The sequence below is a fragment of the Pocillopora verrucosa genome, chromosome 1, assembly GCF_036669915.1.
Source record: "Pocillopora verrucosa isolate sample1 chromosome 1, ASM3666991v2, whole genome shotgun sequence".
NCBI classification, from domain to species: Eukaryota; Metazoa; Cnidaria; class Anthozoa; order Scleractinia; family Pocilloporidae; genus Pocillopora; species Pocillopora verrucosa.
Window position 1 is genome coordinate 3,863,165 of NC_089312.1, and position 17,885 is coordinate 3,881,049.

The window sequence follows — 17,885 nt, forward strand, 5'->3', positions numbered from 1 at the left end:
CCAGTGCGAAGGAGAACTAAAATAGTGTCCACTCTCATCATCTCTTGTGATCAAGTGAAGCGAACGTACTTAAGAATCGACGCGATGTCTGACGTCGAACGAGCCATTATTATCATGGACTCTCCTCCAAACAATCTAGGATCGATCCATTTGGACAAGAATATGCAAATCGTCGAGGGCACTTGATATGCGTGTATGGTTTTGGTCGATCTCGCAGTTCATGTTATTTTTAACGCTAAACAAAATTATCATATTTGGTGGATGCAGACTAAGCATCGACAGACTCTCTTGGAAATCTTACCTTTTATCCGCCTATTTTAACGCCTATCTCCTTTGCGACTAGCCTCAATGTTTATAGTTATAATTATAAGTGTTTCTTCCGTCTGCAGCTTTTATATTTTCACCTGCGACCTTTTTGAGTCATGCGTTGGTCCCGGGAGAAGCACAGATTTCCCAATCTTTGGAGCAGAAAATCCTGTTGCATAATAATTTAAACTATATTGCACGCGCCGGCAACAGGAGTATATTATATAAGCCCACGCAAAATGTGGTAAGAGTTATTTATCGGTTTAACAGATGATCCTTTCAAGTGTTCCAGAAAGTTACTTAAACGTGTAGTCGCTCAGTTTTTCTCTTCTCATTACAAAATGCAACCAGTTAGAAAAAGATTTGTTACTTAATTGACTCAATTATTTTGCTTATCGAACGTGTAGTTTAGAAGTGTGAAGATTTGTACCTCTACGCCGGGCATTCCTCTAAGTTACTACGCTAAGTCCTTTTCCCCACCCACCCATCCCCTGGTCTTATGCGTATGTGTATCTTCAAGTTTAAACTCATACGTAGCATAACTTCCAGAGTGGCTTTAATCTAAGAGATTCTCGTGGATAACTATGGCTAATCCGTCTGTTAAAATGCTATTTATCTATTATAGTTTGACGCAATTGCATTAAGGTGATTCCAGTGAGTGTGCCAGTCGTTTTGCACTGAAGACCGTAGATCAAAAGAAGTTTGTTTTGATTCGGCAAATGTCTTTCAGTAAGCAGAAATTGTTTAAAAAAATGCATGAAAATTGTTTACCTCGCATAACACCTTTTTTATCGCGTGGACACCATTTTTGTTATTATGCAATCATTGTACCACCCTAAAGCTTGGGAGACCTGTGGATAACGTATGATGTTTCCTCTGATCGATTACCTCGACTGAAGAATTAGAATTTGATAGTAGATTGTGCCAAAGGTAATGGTAACTCAGAAAGGGAAGGTTATTGTCTTTTAGCAGCGCAAATTTCTAAGGTGATGTGACGCTCTGTCTTTGAGTAATTGCTCTCCAAACTGAAAAAAGATTCATATTGACAAGGAGTTCACGGGGAGATAGCTAAGAAATATATCTTTTCATGGCGAAAAAAAAAATTTCGTAGCGAATAATTGACGAGGAGCGATGAGTTTTAGCATTGGTTTAAAGGGCAAACGAGGTCCTACATTAACTCTTCTCTAATTGATTTTGCCCGCAAAGGAATTAACGAATTCTATATCACCTGAACAGAATCTGTCTATTTGCTTGTCTCTTGTGATTTCCACGTGTTCAGCTTAATCGTACGTAGAAATCTTCCACATTCCTTGAATTCTTTCCTTCATGTCTGGGTAAGTTGCTAGCCAAGTGCAACAAACAGGAACGATATTTTAGTTCATGATAAGAAGTTTGTCGAGAGGAATTTTTGGTTTTTCTAGTGGTAGATTGAGCCTTTGAATGAGACCTTGCTATATCTTCGTTTATATCTGAGGGTCCTTTGGAAAACCACAACGTCTGTGGCAATCGGACAAGGCTGGAAACAAAGGCGTAGTACGAAGATCGATGGATCAGTATGTCTATTTTACATTTTCCAATATTTACCTTGCCGTCATCTTCACTAAAACATCACAAAATTACACAATTGTACGTATATTTTATTGAAAATCATTTAATTGTCATTATATTTGTATATTCAGCCGATAACAATTTCTAAACCGCTAGGAACTCCATCACTGCACATGGCACGCTTTTGACATAAATAATCCTTGCAACTAGAAGGGCGTTTGCCGCATTAAAACTTAGTGGTTAAATTATCTCACCATTGAGTTTTCTGCAGCTCTTGTAGTAGAATATCCACCAGAAAAATCTGAACTGTTTGGGCCTTCAAGTCCTCGTGAAGGACTTAGAATTCTTCCCACGCTAATCACAAAATGTTTAAAAATTACTCTTTATTGGACTAATACTAGGAAATTGCAAGTGTCCTATGTAGGACAGCATAAAGATATTTTTCGTTAGGTAATGCCCTTGAGGTCACTTTCGTTACTGCATCTTAAAAGTCTTATGTTACATCGAGAAAGGAAAGACAATTGGATGGGCAAAACTTGGTGAACACTTTACTGTTTGGTGAATGTGATGAAAATGGATCATTCATAATGACCTCACATCGCTTGATCCTTCGCCTCAAATCGAAAAAATATAATCGTTGATATTTCCACAACTGAAAACGTGGTTGGAGCGTCCATCATTGTGAACAAAATTCTTGCTTCTCAGATAAGGGAATGATTTGTGAATTCATTTCTCTATTCTGTAACGATTTAATAATTTTTGGAAATCGAATAAATTATTGAATCCCTTTTCAGCCCTTTTAATATCTGCGAGAGAAGACGTAGACTGGAAAGGTTGTGTACAATCCTCAAATGAATTTTCAGTTTTAAACATTGAAATACTTTGGAGCAAATTTCTTTACAATAAGGAACCCAGCCACCAAACCGAAGGAGTGCCACATGATGCAACATTCATAAATGTTGTGCAAGAATTTGAACATTTTTTCAAATTCAAATTGATATAACGCATTCATCATGTTACAAGTAGTCTGGTAGAAGGATTATGCATGCAAGAGAGTGTTTCTAATTATGAATTATCGTCAAAGGGGAAATAGGACGAGAATTGCAAAAGAACCCCCCCATTAGAGTTCGAGGCTACGACTAAAGCCAGCCAAACTGACGCTTTTGATCGCTTTTCACAACTGGCGTTTTCGCATTTTATATATATCCTTTGACGCGACTTCAAAGAATTGATTGCCAAACCACAATAGGTATCCCTTAATAAGTAGCTCAGATAAGTAATTACCAACGATACACAGAAATATTAACTCTTTTTTCCTCAAGATCATTCAGCTGTTTTGGACATCACATGCTTTAGCCATGAGCTTATACATCACGTCTGTAAAACGGACATTCCGTGAAGTTTTACAATTGATGAAAACTTGTTTCATTGTGAGAATTATAGACTTTATGCACTTTTCGAAAAGAATAATTTGGTTTAAACAGTTCAGTTGTCTATACGAATATTTAGTGGTACAAACCTATGTGTGATGCCAACGAACCTGCATGGCCCCCGTGTGCTGTGTTAGTGGGGCAAGTCCCTTCGGAAACATTACAAAGAGTTTTGTGCGATTCTGGTTAGGCCATGAAAAGAGTTTTCCCTTTGCAATTCACTACTCGTTCTGTCTCTTGTTCCTTATAGCACCTTAATATGAAGTTAGCTTCCGTCGCTTTAAGCTGTTGAGACTTAAATAGTTCTTTCTCTTCTCTACATGTTTTCTGAAGGCTGACAGTAGAAAGTGCTGGGGAATGCTGTTCTTTTAACTATTTAAACAATTATTAAAATAATGAAAACTCTTGAAACACTACACTACACTACACTACACTACACTACACAGCACAGTCGTATTTTTGACAGCATGAGAAGCCCAACGAACGTCGTCATTCGCTCTGACAAAAACCTAACTCTCAGAACGTCAGAAACTTTTTATAGTGGCCAATTTACATTATCAACTCAGCTGATAAAACCAAATCATCTTTTGATAGCCTCCACTGACGCGTCACCACAGTTAAAAAGTAAAGCAACGTATTTCAGGGTTTGAAAACTCTGCCATGAGAAAGACCTCTTGTGACTTTAAAGGCAACTGATATGTTTCTAGGAGGTCGAAGTCGAATCTTCGATAAAGCACAACTGATGGAGAGGACATCGAATTATCGTCACGTTTATATGAGCTCTATACCTAATAGCGAACTTTCATGTGGTTTTGTGCTCTTCATGGGTTCTTAATAGCCAACAGTAGCAAAAGTACAGTGCCTAGTAAGTCTTATAGAGTTTTACCATGTGACTTTTCGAGGGCCTTACGCATGTTTTACAACAATAAAAAACATACGTGACAGAACTTGGAGCACTTGGGCACTCTTCAATAAAGCTCAGTATCTTTTTTTGACGAATTATTGAGCGATTAAACTGAGTGGCCTTTTTGATACTATCATTGCACTGTGTGTCAAATGAATTAAGTGTAGCTTCGTTGCAAAACAGATGGTTTTTTTTTCCTACCAGTCTTTGGACTTAATGATTTTTTCTCGATATTCTAATTATTCATTATTTAGGCTACATATAGCCCACAAATTAAGCAACGTGAGGTATTAACAAGGCTGGACGCCTCGTAAGAGGGCGTTACTCTCTGGTGTCACTGAGGTGAATTTTTTCAGAAGCTCTGACAAGCAAAATATCAAATTTGCTCTTCAGCCAGAAATCAGGGAGTATCTCGTGATGAAAAGAGGTACAAAGGCCAATAGAAATTCGACGATTTCAAATGTTAACAGTGTCAAAAAATTGATTTCTGCCCTGACACTTGCCAAAAAAAACCTCACAGCTTGGGTACGAAAAGGAATGCCTTCTGTAATTTTTTTTAAGCTTATAGCGTTGATTGCTGGCGACAGTATACTGTGCGACAAGTTGTCGTGACAGTGCGTGACTTTTTATGAGTGATCGGTCGACGAATCGTGATAATCCATTATAGTTTGACGCAATTGCATCGGGTCGATTCCAGTAAGTTTTCCAGTCTCCGCAAGACCGGAAATGAAAAGGAATTCCTACTGATTAACAGGAGGACTTTGTCTAATTATAAATGATTTAAAATGCATGAAAACATCGCTTGTAAACTGGCCTTCCATTGCGTTATTATGCAATATTTCAGTGTACAACCTCAATGGTTGGGAGACCTGTGGATAACGTATGATACGTCACCTGTTCCATTACCTCGGCCAAAGAATTAGAAGTTGATAGTAGACTGTTCCAGAAAAAAACAATTTTTGTCTTTTAGCACCACAGATTTACCATTGTGACGTGATACTCTATTTTCTAGTAGTCGCCCTCCAAACTCACGAAATTTTGTATCGACAAGAAGTTGACCGCAAAAGGTCTAAAAATACGTCTTTCCATGGCGAAAAAAGAAGAAACTTCGCCGCGAATATTTGACAAGAAGCGATTTTGAGCACTATTTCAAGGGCAGACAAGGTCATACCATAATTTGTCCTTCATTTATTTTACTCGAGAAAGAACCAGCGATTTTAATATCACCTGAACAGATTGTGTCTAGTTGCTTGTCTCTTGTGATTTCCACGTGTCCAGCTGAATCGTACGTGGAAATGTTCCACATTCTTAGAGTTCTTTCCCAAATGTCAGGGCGAGTTGCAGTTGCGCCAAATGCAACAAAGACGAACACCGTAATTTACCGTGAGAAGAATGATTTTACAGTTTGGGGAGAATGACAAGAAGTGTATCGAGAGGAATTTTCTGTTTTGCATCAGTTCATTTAGCCTCCAAGTCAGATTATTCTCTGTCTTCCTTAACATTGAAGTACCCTTTGGAAAACCACAGCGACTGTGGCAATCGGACAAGGCCGGAAACAAAGGCTTAGTGTGAGGAACAATGGATCAGTATGTCTATTTTACATTTTACTTCATTTTTCTTGCCGTTATCTTCGCTAAAACACCACAAAATGACACAACTGTCGTTGTGTTCTATTGAAAATCATTTAATTGTCACTACTTTGGATATCCAGCTGATAGCAAATTCTACATCGCTAGGAATCCATCATTGCACGTGGCACGCTTTCGACTTAGTTGATCCTTGCAGCATAAAGGACCTTTGTTGCATGAAACTTAGTAGTTAAAGTAGCTCACCACTGAGTTTTCTGTAGCTCATGTACTTGGAATTCAATCCTCCTGAGGGACTCAGGTTTCTTCCCCCGCCCGCTAAAGATGTTCAAAATGTTTTTTTACTGGATTAAAATTTCAAGACTCTAATGTGAGACAGCATAATGTAATTTTCTGATTAGGTAATGCCCTTGAGGTCAATTTCGTTTCTGCATCTTAAAAGCCTTATGTTACATCGAGAAAGGAAAGACAATTGGATGAGCGAGACTTAGTCAACTCATTACTGTTTGGTGAATGCTATGAAATGGATAATCCTTAATGATCTTATATCGTCTTGGTTCTTTGGTGAATGTTATAAAAATGGATAATCTAAAATGATTCTTGTATCGTCTTGGTTCTTTGCCACACATCACACGAATAGAATCGATGATATTTCCATTACTTAGTGTAGTCGAGATTAAAGCTTCCATCATTGTGGGTAAAATTCTCGCTTCTAAGATATAGTTGTGACCCGTAGATTAATTGCTGTATTCTGCAGCGATTTATTCTTACGAGATATCAAATGATTTTATAATCTTCAGATTTGAAATTGGTGTGTTCACTCCACAAATCAATTTATAGTTTCAAGTATTTTAAACGTTTTTGTGGTCGTTTTCCGCAATAAAGACCACCCCCCCCCCCCCCCACCACCAAAGTGAGTGACACAGATGCAACATTCGTAAATGTTGTGGCAAGAATTTCAACATTTTCCAAATTTTTCCAAATTGATATGACACATTCATCACGTTGCAAGTGTTTGCTAGAACGACCGTGGCTCGTGTTGTAACAATGAGTACTATCAAAACGGGAAACAGAAAAAATGTTGCAAAAGGACCGCCCCGTTAGATTCGATGCTAAGAGGAAAGCGAGCCAGAATGACCCTTGATACAATTCGCATTGTTACATGCATTGTCGCAGCCAAAAAGATTTGATAGCCAACCCGCAGCATAGATATCCTTTACAAGGCTGCTCAGATAGTTTAATTTCCAGTGATTTGCAGCATTGCCAACTCCGGCATTTTCTTCAAGATCATTCAGCTGTGGTTTACATCACGTGCTTTCACTATGAGCTCACCTCATGTCGGTAAAACACACCTCCTGTATTGCAAATTATCCATTTTTCTCAAAGTATAGTTTGATTTAAACAGTTCAGTTGTCCATATGAATGTTTAGTAATACAATTCTGTGTGGTTCCCATGTACTTTCCGTGTCTCCTCGTGTGCTGTGTTTTGTGACGCACGTCCCTTTGAGAACAGTACAAGGAAATTTTTGCGGGCCTGGTTAGGTCATGAGAAGAATTTTCCCCTTTGCAATTCACAACGCGTACCGCTCCATGTTTTTACTAACAACTTAGTTGGGAGTTAGCTTCCTTTGCTTTAAGCTGTCTAGACTTCAAAAGTTATTTTTCTATTTCACATTTCTCCTGAAGGCTTTAGTAAGTGCTATAAAATGCCTGAGTCCTTTTGTTTTTCTTGTAACTGTTTTAACAGTTATTAAGATGACGAAAATTCTAACCCTAAGCACTACACCACACAGCACAGCCTTATTTTTGATAGCATGCCCACTGAACGTCATCATTCACTCTGACGAAGGGCAACGCTCGAAACGTCAGCTGTCTGAACTCTTTATCGTGGCCAATTCACATTATAAACTCATTTGATAAAACGAAGCCACAGCACCGTCACACCATAGTTTTTTCTTTAGAGAATTAATCCCCTTTATTCCGTGTTTTACGTTGGAAACACGTGAATTAAAAGTAAAGCATCCTATTTTTGGGCTTGGAAAACTCCACTATTGTATAACATGACGGGAAAACCGTGTGTGACCTGAAATGGTAAGTGATATTTTTCCTCGTCGTCGAAATTAAGTTGCCTTCGTTAAATCCACAAATGATGGGATACATCGAATTTCCTCGTCTTGTTTTTGTGAGCTTAGTACCTTATAGCGAACTTTCAAGTGGTTTTGTGTTCTCTTTGCGTTCCCTCAGATGGCCCACAGTGGCAAAGAAAAATCGCTAGTGTTTCTTTAGAGTTTAACTATTTGACTTATGAGGATTTAACCTATACTTGACACCGATAAATACGTGCATTTGGGACATTTTAAGGCATTTTGTCTCTCCTCAGTTCAGCTTAGAATCTTTTTTCGACGAATTAGAAAGCAATTACTCTTAATACCCTTGTACATACCAATCCTAAAGCTGAAGTTCAATTCCTCATTGGGGAATCGGATTTCCTTCCCCCACGCTCGTCGAAAAATGTTTAAAACCTCTTCTTTGCTGGATTAATAGTAACTAAATGCAAGATTCTGGAGTCGGATAACTTAAATATATTTTTCAACAGGCACTGACAATAAGGTCGCATTCGTTATTGCGTTTCAAAAGCCTTTTGTTATATCGAGAAAGTATATGCAATTCAATGAGAAAGACTTAGACAGCTTTCTACTGTTTGATTAATGATGTCTGAATAAATAATTCATGCTAACCTTAGAACGCCTGGTCCTTTTCTGTTAGTTACTGAGATATCATACATGTTATTTCTACTACTGCGTTCGAGGTTTATGCGTTCATCATTGCGGACGAAATTTCCTTTTCTGCGATATGTGTGTGACTCGTGAAATTGTTATCGATTCAGTAACAATATATTAATTGTGGGATATCAAATCTTAGTATTTGGTCACTTTATAAGTTCCCTTTTATATATATAAAGGAAACGATGTGCAATTGGTTTGTACATTCCTACAATTTCAAACAGTTTGAGCACTTTGGAACAATTTATTGAAATATGGAACTCACCCACCAAACCGAAGGAATGCCATAGGATATAGCAAGTGCTGAGCAAGAATTTGATCATTTTCCAAGTGTTTCCAAATTGATCCAATGCATTCAGTTGTGCAGACCCGTTTGCTAGAGCGATCATGCATGCACTATGAATAATCTTAAGAGAGGTAAAGAGAGATATAAAACAACTATCGCAAAAGAACTACCTCAACAAAATTCAAAGGAAAGAGGAAAGACAGCCAAATTGATTTATGTTGCTGCTGGCATTTTTGCATTTTGAATGCATCGATTATCGCAGCAACAAAGAATTGGTAGTAGGTTAAATCACCATCAATTCGTGTTCTATAGAGATCATTTAATAAGCGGCTCAGGTATAGTGAGTCATAGTGATTCGAAGCAATATCGACTCGTTTTCCACAAGATATCCAGCTGTTTTTTAAAATCACGTGCTTTCACCATGAGCTTATATCACGTTGGTACAACACTTATTTAGTCAAGTTTAAAAAGTGATCAAACCTAGTCTCATTTTGCGAATTATCCATCTCTTTGGAAGGACAGTTTGATTTAAACAGTTCAATTGTCCATACGAATGTTTCGTATTGTAAACCTATTTGTGTTGCCCACGAACTTGCTATGCCTCTTGTGTGCTGGTTTTCTAGAGCAATTCTCCTCGAGGACATTACGAGGAGCTTTTTCTGGGTCTGGTGTAGAACCTTTGAGGGCTGTGCCGTGTGCAATTTACTGCTCGTTCCATTCTTTATTCCCACTACAGCAGATGAGTATGGCGTTAGTTTCCCAAGCTTTATGCTCCAGACTGTTAAGCAAAGTTTCCTTCCTGTTCTGTTGATCAACACCTACACTTTTGTGGTCTATATGGCATCTGAAGGTTTTTGAAAGGGTTTGAAAATGCCTGAGTCTTTTAATTACGCTGTTGACTGTCGATGTAAAATCCTAAACCTCTATAAGACAGAGGCGTGCTATTGATAACACGAGAAGCCCACTGAACGTAGACAAACTGAATTATAGAGGAAAGCATCGTAATTTAGGGTTTGAAAACGCTACCATTGTATACCGTGAGAAAAGACCTTGTGGGGCTTGAAAGGCAGCTAATTTTATTCTCGCAGATCGAAATCAAATCACTTTTAAAGAAAACAACTGATGCGGAGACATCGACTTGTCGATTCATCTCAGCTCTGTACCCAATAGCGAACTGTAATGTTGTGTTATGGCCCATTTAGGTCAGTTTGACTGGCTCACAACAGCATAGTAAAGTGATCACTTTATTTTATGGAGACCAACTGTTTGACTCACAAGGGCCTTGCACCGACAAAAAAAAATATTACAATAAATGAGACAATTTGTGGTATTTAGTCTCTCCTCAATGAAACTTAGTATCTTTTCTTGACAAATTGGTCAAGTGAACAACCCTTTTGATACTTAATTTTACAACATTTTTCAAAACATGCAGATGTTTTTTTTTCTGTTATTCTTTGGACTAGTATATGAATTTTGCCACGATATGTGACGCAAAGGAGGTTTGGATTCCTTGCAAGAAGGCGTTTTTCTCTGATGTCAATGAGCCGGAATTTTTTTTTTGGATCACTGACTGACAAGCAAAATATCACACCATCTCTTCGGCCAGAAATGAACGATTATCCCGTGATAACAGGAGGTACAAAGGCCAACAGAAATTTGAAGATTTCAAAAGTTTACTGTTTCTAAAATTAATTTCAGCACTTATACTAGCTTAAAGACCTCGCACCATGACGCAACGAGGAATTTCTTCTGCAATCGTTGTTGTTGGCTTTTATCGTTGAAAGCTGATGACAATGACCATGCAGCATGGTACCGTGACGAATTAAAAATTTTCAGGACTGATCAATCGACGAATCATTAGAAGTTCACAGATTGTCTTGCAACATCATAACAATAGCTCAGCACGTGCGTTTCTAAACTTTGTACATTTCTTAGCCGTCCTCTGCAAAAAAAACAACGTGAAATTACAAATTTGCGCGGTTTAAGAGCGGAAACCCCGAAGGCAAATTAGTTAAGTTTTCATTTGGAACTCAACCCTACCTTCACACATTATAATTAAGTTGAGGTGTAGCGGCATGAGAGACAATAAAAAAAATCGGCCATTCGCGAAATTCATACTAAAAATATAAATTCATTTTTTTAATCGACATCTTCCTCTGCGTTGCCTTCCTGAGTGGTTTAGTCCCCTATTGTTTCTTTGGATAAACTAGACAAAAACATCCGGTTCTAACAATTAAGAATTTAAGTGGATTTTCTTAATAGAATCAGCGTTGTCGATCTCTAGTAAACTTGGAACATATGTTTTCGATTATGACCTCCCCATCCGAGAATAACAAAAGGGTCGCGAAAATTTTATTAATTGAGAGTTTTTAAGAATGTCCTTGATAATGAGGGGATTTGTAAATAACACTTAGCTGGGGTAGAAAAAAAAAACAAACAAAAAAGGATCAAGCCAAAAATAAAACAAAACAGAACTTTCCCTCCAACGGAGGGCTCACGCTCGAAATGTCACCATAAAAACTGTTTACGGCGGCCAAGTCACATTCTTAACTCAGTTGAAAAAAAAAAAAAAAAAAAAAAGGATGGCCAAAATAGGGAAGATCAAGTTCAACTGGATGGCTATACGTTCATTAATAGACCAAGGAAAACAGGCAAAGGTGGAGGTGTGGGAGTTTATATCTCCTCTTCTGTCCCCTTTCATAGAAGACTAGACCTGGAACGCGATGGAATCGAATGTATCTGGATAGAAATTTTATTTCCAAAATCTAAGGGTATCCTTATTGGTTTTATTTATCGCCCCCCGAGTTCTTCAAAGCATCTTTGTGCAGATTTTGAAAATAAACTGGAGTCGATGCTTTCTGCTGTATCATCTGAAAACAAAGAATGCATTTTGACAGGCGATATCAACTGCAACTATTTGGTAAGCTCAGACAACAAAGAACTGAAGGCAATGCTATTGTCTTTTGGCCTTAAACAGCTAATCAAGGATCCCACGAGGGTAACGCAAGATTCAAAAACACTGATAGATGTGATTTACACAAATCGCCCTCAGAATGTTTATAGTGTTAAAGTCATTCCCGCCGGCTTAAGTGACCATGATATGATTGGTTGTGTCCGGAAGCTGCATAACCATAAATTCCAGCCAAGAACCATCACCTGTCGAAACTATGCTAATTATGATCCTATATCCTTTTGCAATGATTTACGGTCCAATAGTTTCACACCTGTCTTTAAATCCTCCTGCGTTAATGAAGCATGGTCTTTTTTGAAAGCCATTCTGAAAGAATGTATTGATAAGCATGCGCCAGCTATAAAGAAGAGGATCAAAGGGAAACTCAGCCCATGGCTTACACAGAAGGTAAAGCAAGAAATGAATACCAAAGATCAGCTTTTGAGAAAAGCGAGAAAGACAAATCGTGAAATTGACTGGTCTTCGTACAAGCGCCAACGAAACAAAGTTAACGGTATGGTAAAAAATTGCAAAAGCAGGTATCACCGTGAACTCTTAGAGGAGACTGTGGGTTCACCTAACAAATTTTGGTCAGCTATTAAAAAACTATACCCTACAAAGTCTACAAAGGAACCAGGAGCAGCTTTTCTCGTTAATGAAGCAGTAGAAACCGACAAAGAGGTTATTGCAAATTTGTTCTGCAAATTCTTCACTGATGTTGCGCGATCTCTAAAAAGAAAGATCTTCCCTCTTTGCAATTTTGTCTGGAAAAGGCCCCTTACAATAGACACCCAGCAGCCGCTAGAGAACTTTGAGTTTAGATCAGTCTCGGAAAAGGTTGTCTTTAATGCATTAAAGAGCCTTAAGAGAAATAAGTCCTCTGGCCTTGACAACTTTCCTTCTGGAATGTTAAAGGACTCTGCTGATATAATAGCCAAGCCTCTCACGCATATAATTAACCTGTCTCTCGCAACAGGGTCTGTACCTACTGACTGGAAAGCGGCTAAAATTGTACCACTTTTTAAATCTGGTTCAATGGCCGAAATCGACAATTATAGGCCTATTTCAATACTTCCTTCAATGTCAAAGATCCTGGAGAAAGTGGTATTTAAGCAGCTGATGGCTCATTTTGAACAGAATGGTCTACTTTCTCATTTTCAGTACGGCTTCCGTCGCATGCGCTCTACTGAACTGGCCGTTACTCATCTTACCGATGTTATCAGAAGAGAAGGTGAGAATGGTAACCTGACAGGCTGTGTTTTCATCGATCTATCCAAGGCGTTTGACACCATCAGTCACTCTGGCCTCCTGAGCAAGCTTTCAACTTACGGAGTTCGTGGAACAGAACTCGCATGGTTCACTGATTACCTTTTCTGCAGATCACAAGTTGTCCAATATAAAGGCGTGCTATCAGAACCTCAACCCATTCTCACAGGTGTTCCTCAGGGAAGTATCCTGGGTCCTATCTTATTCATTATCTTTTTCAACGATGTACATAAACCGCTTCAACATTCGAAGATTATCACTTATGCCGACGATTCAGTCATCTATACCTCTTCTAAAGATATTGATACTATACAGAGAAGCCTTAGCGAGGATATGAATAACCTGTGCGAGTGGTTTAAAGACAACGAACTGATCATTAACCTAAAAAAGGACAAGACGGAGTCTATGTTATTTGGAACAGCTAAAAGAATCAACCTTCAAGACAAGGAACTTAAACTTTCTGCTAATGGGTCACTCATCAATAATACCTCTACCTATAAGTACTTAGGTGTTCACCTTGACTCATCACTAAACCTCGCATCACATTTTGACCGAATCTATAAAAAAGCTGCAACCAGAATCAATCTCTTGCGATCAATTCGTCCTTTGATCGACCAAAAGTGTGCAGAATCGATCTATAACACTATGATCGCACCTATCTTTACCTATTGCGGAACACTTGGTCTTAGCTTTCCGGATTACCGAAAGGAAATGATAAAGAACATCGAACGACGAGGCTTTAAAGTTATCGGCAATAGTTCTTTTAATCCCCCATCCGTGAACAATTTGATCAAGCGTAAAAGCTGTCTGTTTGTTTTCGACTGTCTCCTGAATAATGTTTGCACACCCTTTAAGAACTACTTCGAAAGGCTGGTTCATTCTAAGGCCACTAGGAATAACGGTATATCAGTGAAATTACCCAAAGTTCGTTTAGAATTTGGTAAAAAGAGCTTCTATTACCAAGGAGCAAAGACTTTCAACAACCTGCCTGCTGAACTAAGGTCGTTAGATTCGAGACTGAAATTTAAGAACAAATTGCGAGATTATTTTAGTTAAATTCTATCTAAACGTGGTTATAGGTATCCTTTTCAGAGCATTTTTATTTAATTTTTAATTTTTTTTTTTTTCATTTTATTGTATGCTTTTCTAGACCTTAAGATCAATGATTATATCTTGTTAAATTTTATTTTATTTATTTATTTATTATTTTTGACAGGACCCCAAGGACAACAGTGTTACACACTGATGGGTTTTTCAATCCTGTATAAAAATTCGTTATTATTATTATTATTATTATTATTATTATTATTGACACCGAGTGCAAATTACGCACGAGCTACTATTTATCGGCGCCGGAAGGGGGGGGGGGGGTTTATATTAAAATTTACCTGATTTCCCCCATCCCCCCGAAGGCTCTGAATAATTCCAATGATCCCCCCTCATTGGCAGTCAATTTTCTATAGTCCCCACTTTACACTCTGTTGGTGACCCTCCCCTCCCTCTCCGTTCGCCCTGAAAAACCATGTGACCCCCCAATTTACTTCTTTAACCCGTTGCAAAGGTTAGAGGGTATGACACTTATTTTCCTGTTTAAATCCTTCCCCCCCCCCCCCCCGGCTTAAATCTGAGCAGTTTCGAACAAATTTGGACAAACAGTAGAGACAAAGATGCCCGAGGGGAAGATGGTGGAGGGCTTTGGTTTCCCCAACCCCTCACCCTTAATCTCTTTGCTCGCGCTTTCTACAGTTTTTTGCTCTTCTCATTAGAGTACGGATGAAAAGTGTTCTATATATCCCGAAGCAGCCCCAAGCCCCGCACACTGAACTTCTCTCGTTCCTAGTTCCTAGCAAGGAGTGACAATTGCACTGAGTGATGGGCCCATGAAACTAACCTGCATAGGATCTTGGGAAGAGTTGTGGAGAAGCGTTGACTTTCACCATTGCAAACTGCGGAAACCCTCCTCGTGCTGTTTAAATAGGGAAAATTTAAATCCTTTCTAAATTCCCAAGAAAGAGAACGTAAATCTCTTTGATGTATTAATGTGTGTTTCTCCTTTTATTTCTTTGGCAGTTCGGTTATGGAGCCTTCACTCCTACACAAACGTGGTTGCGTACAAAGGACACAATTTTCCCGTGTGGGACCTGGACATCAGCCCACAGTGCCTCTACTTTGCAACTGGCTCCCAAGACCGCACAGCCAGGCTGTGGAATCTAGAGTACACATTTCCTTTGAGAATCTTTGCTGGACATCTACAGGATGTGGATGTAAGTTTGTGGAAAAGCACTTAAGTTGACTTTATCATTCCTTTTATAGAAAAATTCAATGTAGATGCAAACATACTTTATTATAGAAATACAAATGAAATACCAGGTGAGTTCTCACCAAAAACGTGATATCTTCACACGTGAAAATAACACCGTTACCATGGTTACATAATGACTCGCGTCTTTTGCAGCGAAAGTGAAATAGTTTGGTTTTTCATTGGTATCTATATAATAAATGGAATGTTACATAGCCGCTTAACGATACGAAATTTCCTTTCTCGTGTTAAAAAAATATTTCAAGGAGAGATTTCGTGTCTCCGCACGGCCATATAATATTCTCTATTTACGAGAGGAGTGGTTCACAGTCAAGTGGTTAACCCTTTATACCCTAAAATCAGTATTCATATTGTCCATACTGCTCTCTATTCATTTCCTAAGGTGCTGATAAGGAGAATTTGTTTACCAGTCAAAAGATTCTTTCGTTGGTGATCATTTATTTTATTCTCATGACCTTAACGTTTAATTCAGGGCTGATATTGTGGGGAGAAGTTGATGCTGGTCACTCTTTGGGTTTAAAGAGTTAAGCGTGCACAAGTATCCAACGCCAGGCACTGGGTCGGTAGAGGCGAGCAGAAGAGCGAACGCGCGAAAATCGGTGGGGTCTGGAAAGTAGTAACGTCACTCCCCTTCGTCCATCTCGTTTTTCTAAGGTTCGCTTTTTTTTTTGCTTGTTCCAGAAACTTATTACCTGAAACAGGTTTATGTAATATTGAAACTTCACGTCTCAACGTCTTGTTCTTGCAGTGTGTCAAATTTCATCAAAACTGTACGTATCTCGCTACCGCCTCATCGGACCGCACTTGTCGCTTATGGGACCTACAGTCTGGAAACTGTGTCAGACTCTTCACAGGACACAAGGTATGTGCGCCTAACAAACATTATTAGGCAGCATATACCTAACTGTCATCTCAGCGGCCAATCAGAACAACGGAAAACCTCGAAAGTGACCAATGAGGACTTACAACAACTACACGCATCAGAGCTCAAGCGCGGGAAGACGCGGGTGGCCAAGCCACGATCGGTTTTATATCTGCATGTGATTGGTTTTGAGCTGGTACAAGTATTCTGGACCAATCACAAAGTGAAGTGAAACAGACCAATCAAAATTGAAAAATGCGACTTAGGGAATGTCTGTAGATCGGGATTTAGGGAACCGTTGCAATGATTTCATTAATTTCTAGGAAATTGTAACAAAAAAAAACAACAATAACAGCTACTCCACCTTTTTAAAAAGTGGTACTCTTAAATCCTCTGGTTGGTGTGAAAGGGGTCTTAAGAGTCGTGGAAACTAATTTCTTTGGAGCTCCACACGTAGTGAAAAAATGACGCGGAAAATGTCTGTTGCTACCTGTTTAACAAACGTTTGCGGACCTGCTATTTTCATTTCTTCCAAATTTGATTTTTTCCCCACGGAAAAGTGTAGCTCAAATATCTCTTTATTTATTCATCCATTTATTTTTTTTTTTTCACTGCTTGCAGAGTTCAGTTTATGCTTTGACGATTTCTCCGGACGGCCAATACCTAGTCTCCGCTGGGGAAGACCGGCGCATTCGTCTGTGGGACTTAACCGCAGGCAGTATGATTAAAGAACTACGCGGGCACACCGATACTGTGTACAGCTTCGCTTTCAGTGCAGACGGTACACTACTATCGTCAGGAGGACTGGATAACAGTGTTAAAGTGTGGGACTTTGGACAGGCGGTGAAGACTTCAAGTAATGGCAGTTCAAGTGTCTCTGTTTCACCAGAACTCATGGCTTCCTTTCCGACTAAGAACTGTTCAGTTCACTGCGTACAATTTAGCAGTTGTAACTTAATTCTGGCGGCCGGTACGCAGTCTCCCTGACGGAGGGGCAGAAAAACAGGACAGGAAACAAGCTTGAACACGCACAGATTATTTGAAGTCAAACTAATTTTATTGACATAATTCATATTTTGGATTTACTTTTCAATCCTAGTTAATTTTCTGTACAAAATCGATTTGGATTATATACATACAACAATATAGAAACTTACACAGACAAAAATAATTGAGATTGATTCTAGCTAACAGAGTTTGTTTATGAATTAATTGCACATCCAAGTTTTTTCTTACAAATAGCTTTACAAACCAGATAATATGCATACAAATCTTAAAAAATTAAACATAATTCAGGCAAACAATAAGCACATCCACACAATTGGGGTTTTCTGTTGGTTTTCTAACCTTTTTTCAGCCAATGAAATACCAGCATGCAGTTGCTGTTCGTGAACTTGAGTTTTGATTGGCCAAAAAGAAAAAAACCAACAAAAACATATGACTGACTACAGCACTTGATAGCAGCACTGACGCTGACATAGATGTACCAAAAAAAAAAAACAAAAACAAAAACAAAAACATCACACAGAGGCAAGCAAGCTGGAACAGATATCTTTTTCCTGAGTAAACTGAATTCATTGCATCATCTAGCATAAGTCTATTTCTAACAAAACAAAAAACGTTTTTCAATGGCTCACAACGAAA

The 17,885-nt window shown here is 38.7% G+C and overlaps 2 protein-coding genes across 2 annotated transcripts in view; one reads left to right on the forward strand and one right to left on the reverse strand.

Annotated features, from left to right (window-relative positions):
• Positions 1–354, reverse strand: part of LOC131800150 (hexokinase-1) — a 19,023-nt gene extending 18,669 nt beyond the window's left edge. Inside the window, exon 1 of the mRNA XM_066160934.1 lies at positions 302–354. The gene's annotated coding sequence lies outside the window, so the exon portion shown is untranslated. The remainder of the gene's footprint in view (positions 1–301) is intronic.
• LOC131800114 (TAF5-like RNA polymerase II p300/CBP-associated factor-associated factor 65 kDa subunit 5L) overlaps positions 1–17,759 on the forward strand; it is a 23,024-nt gene extending 5,265 nt beyond the window's left edge. The window contains exons 4-6 of the mRNA XM_059117798.2: positions 15,130–15,323; positions 16,128–16,241; positions 16,863–17,759. Of these exons, the coding sequence (XP_058973781.2) occupies positions 15,130–15,323; positions 16,128–16,241; positions 16,863–17,228 (674 nt within the window). The 3' untranslated portion in view covers positions 17,229–17,759. The remainder of the gene's footprint in view (positions 1–15,129; positions 15,324–16,127; positions 16,242–16,862) is intronic.
• The last annotated feature ends 126 nt before the right edge of the window (positions 17,760–17,885 follow it).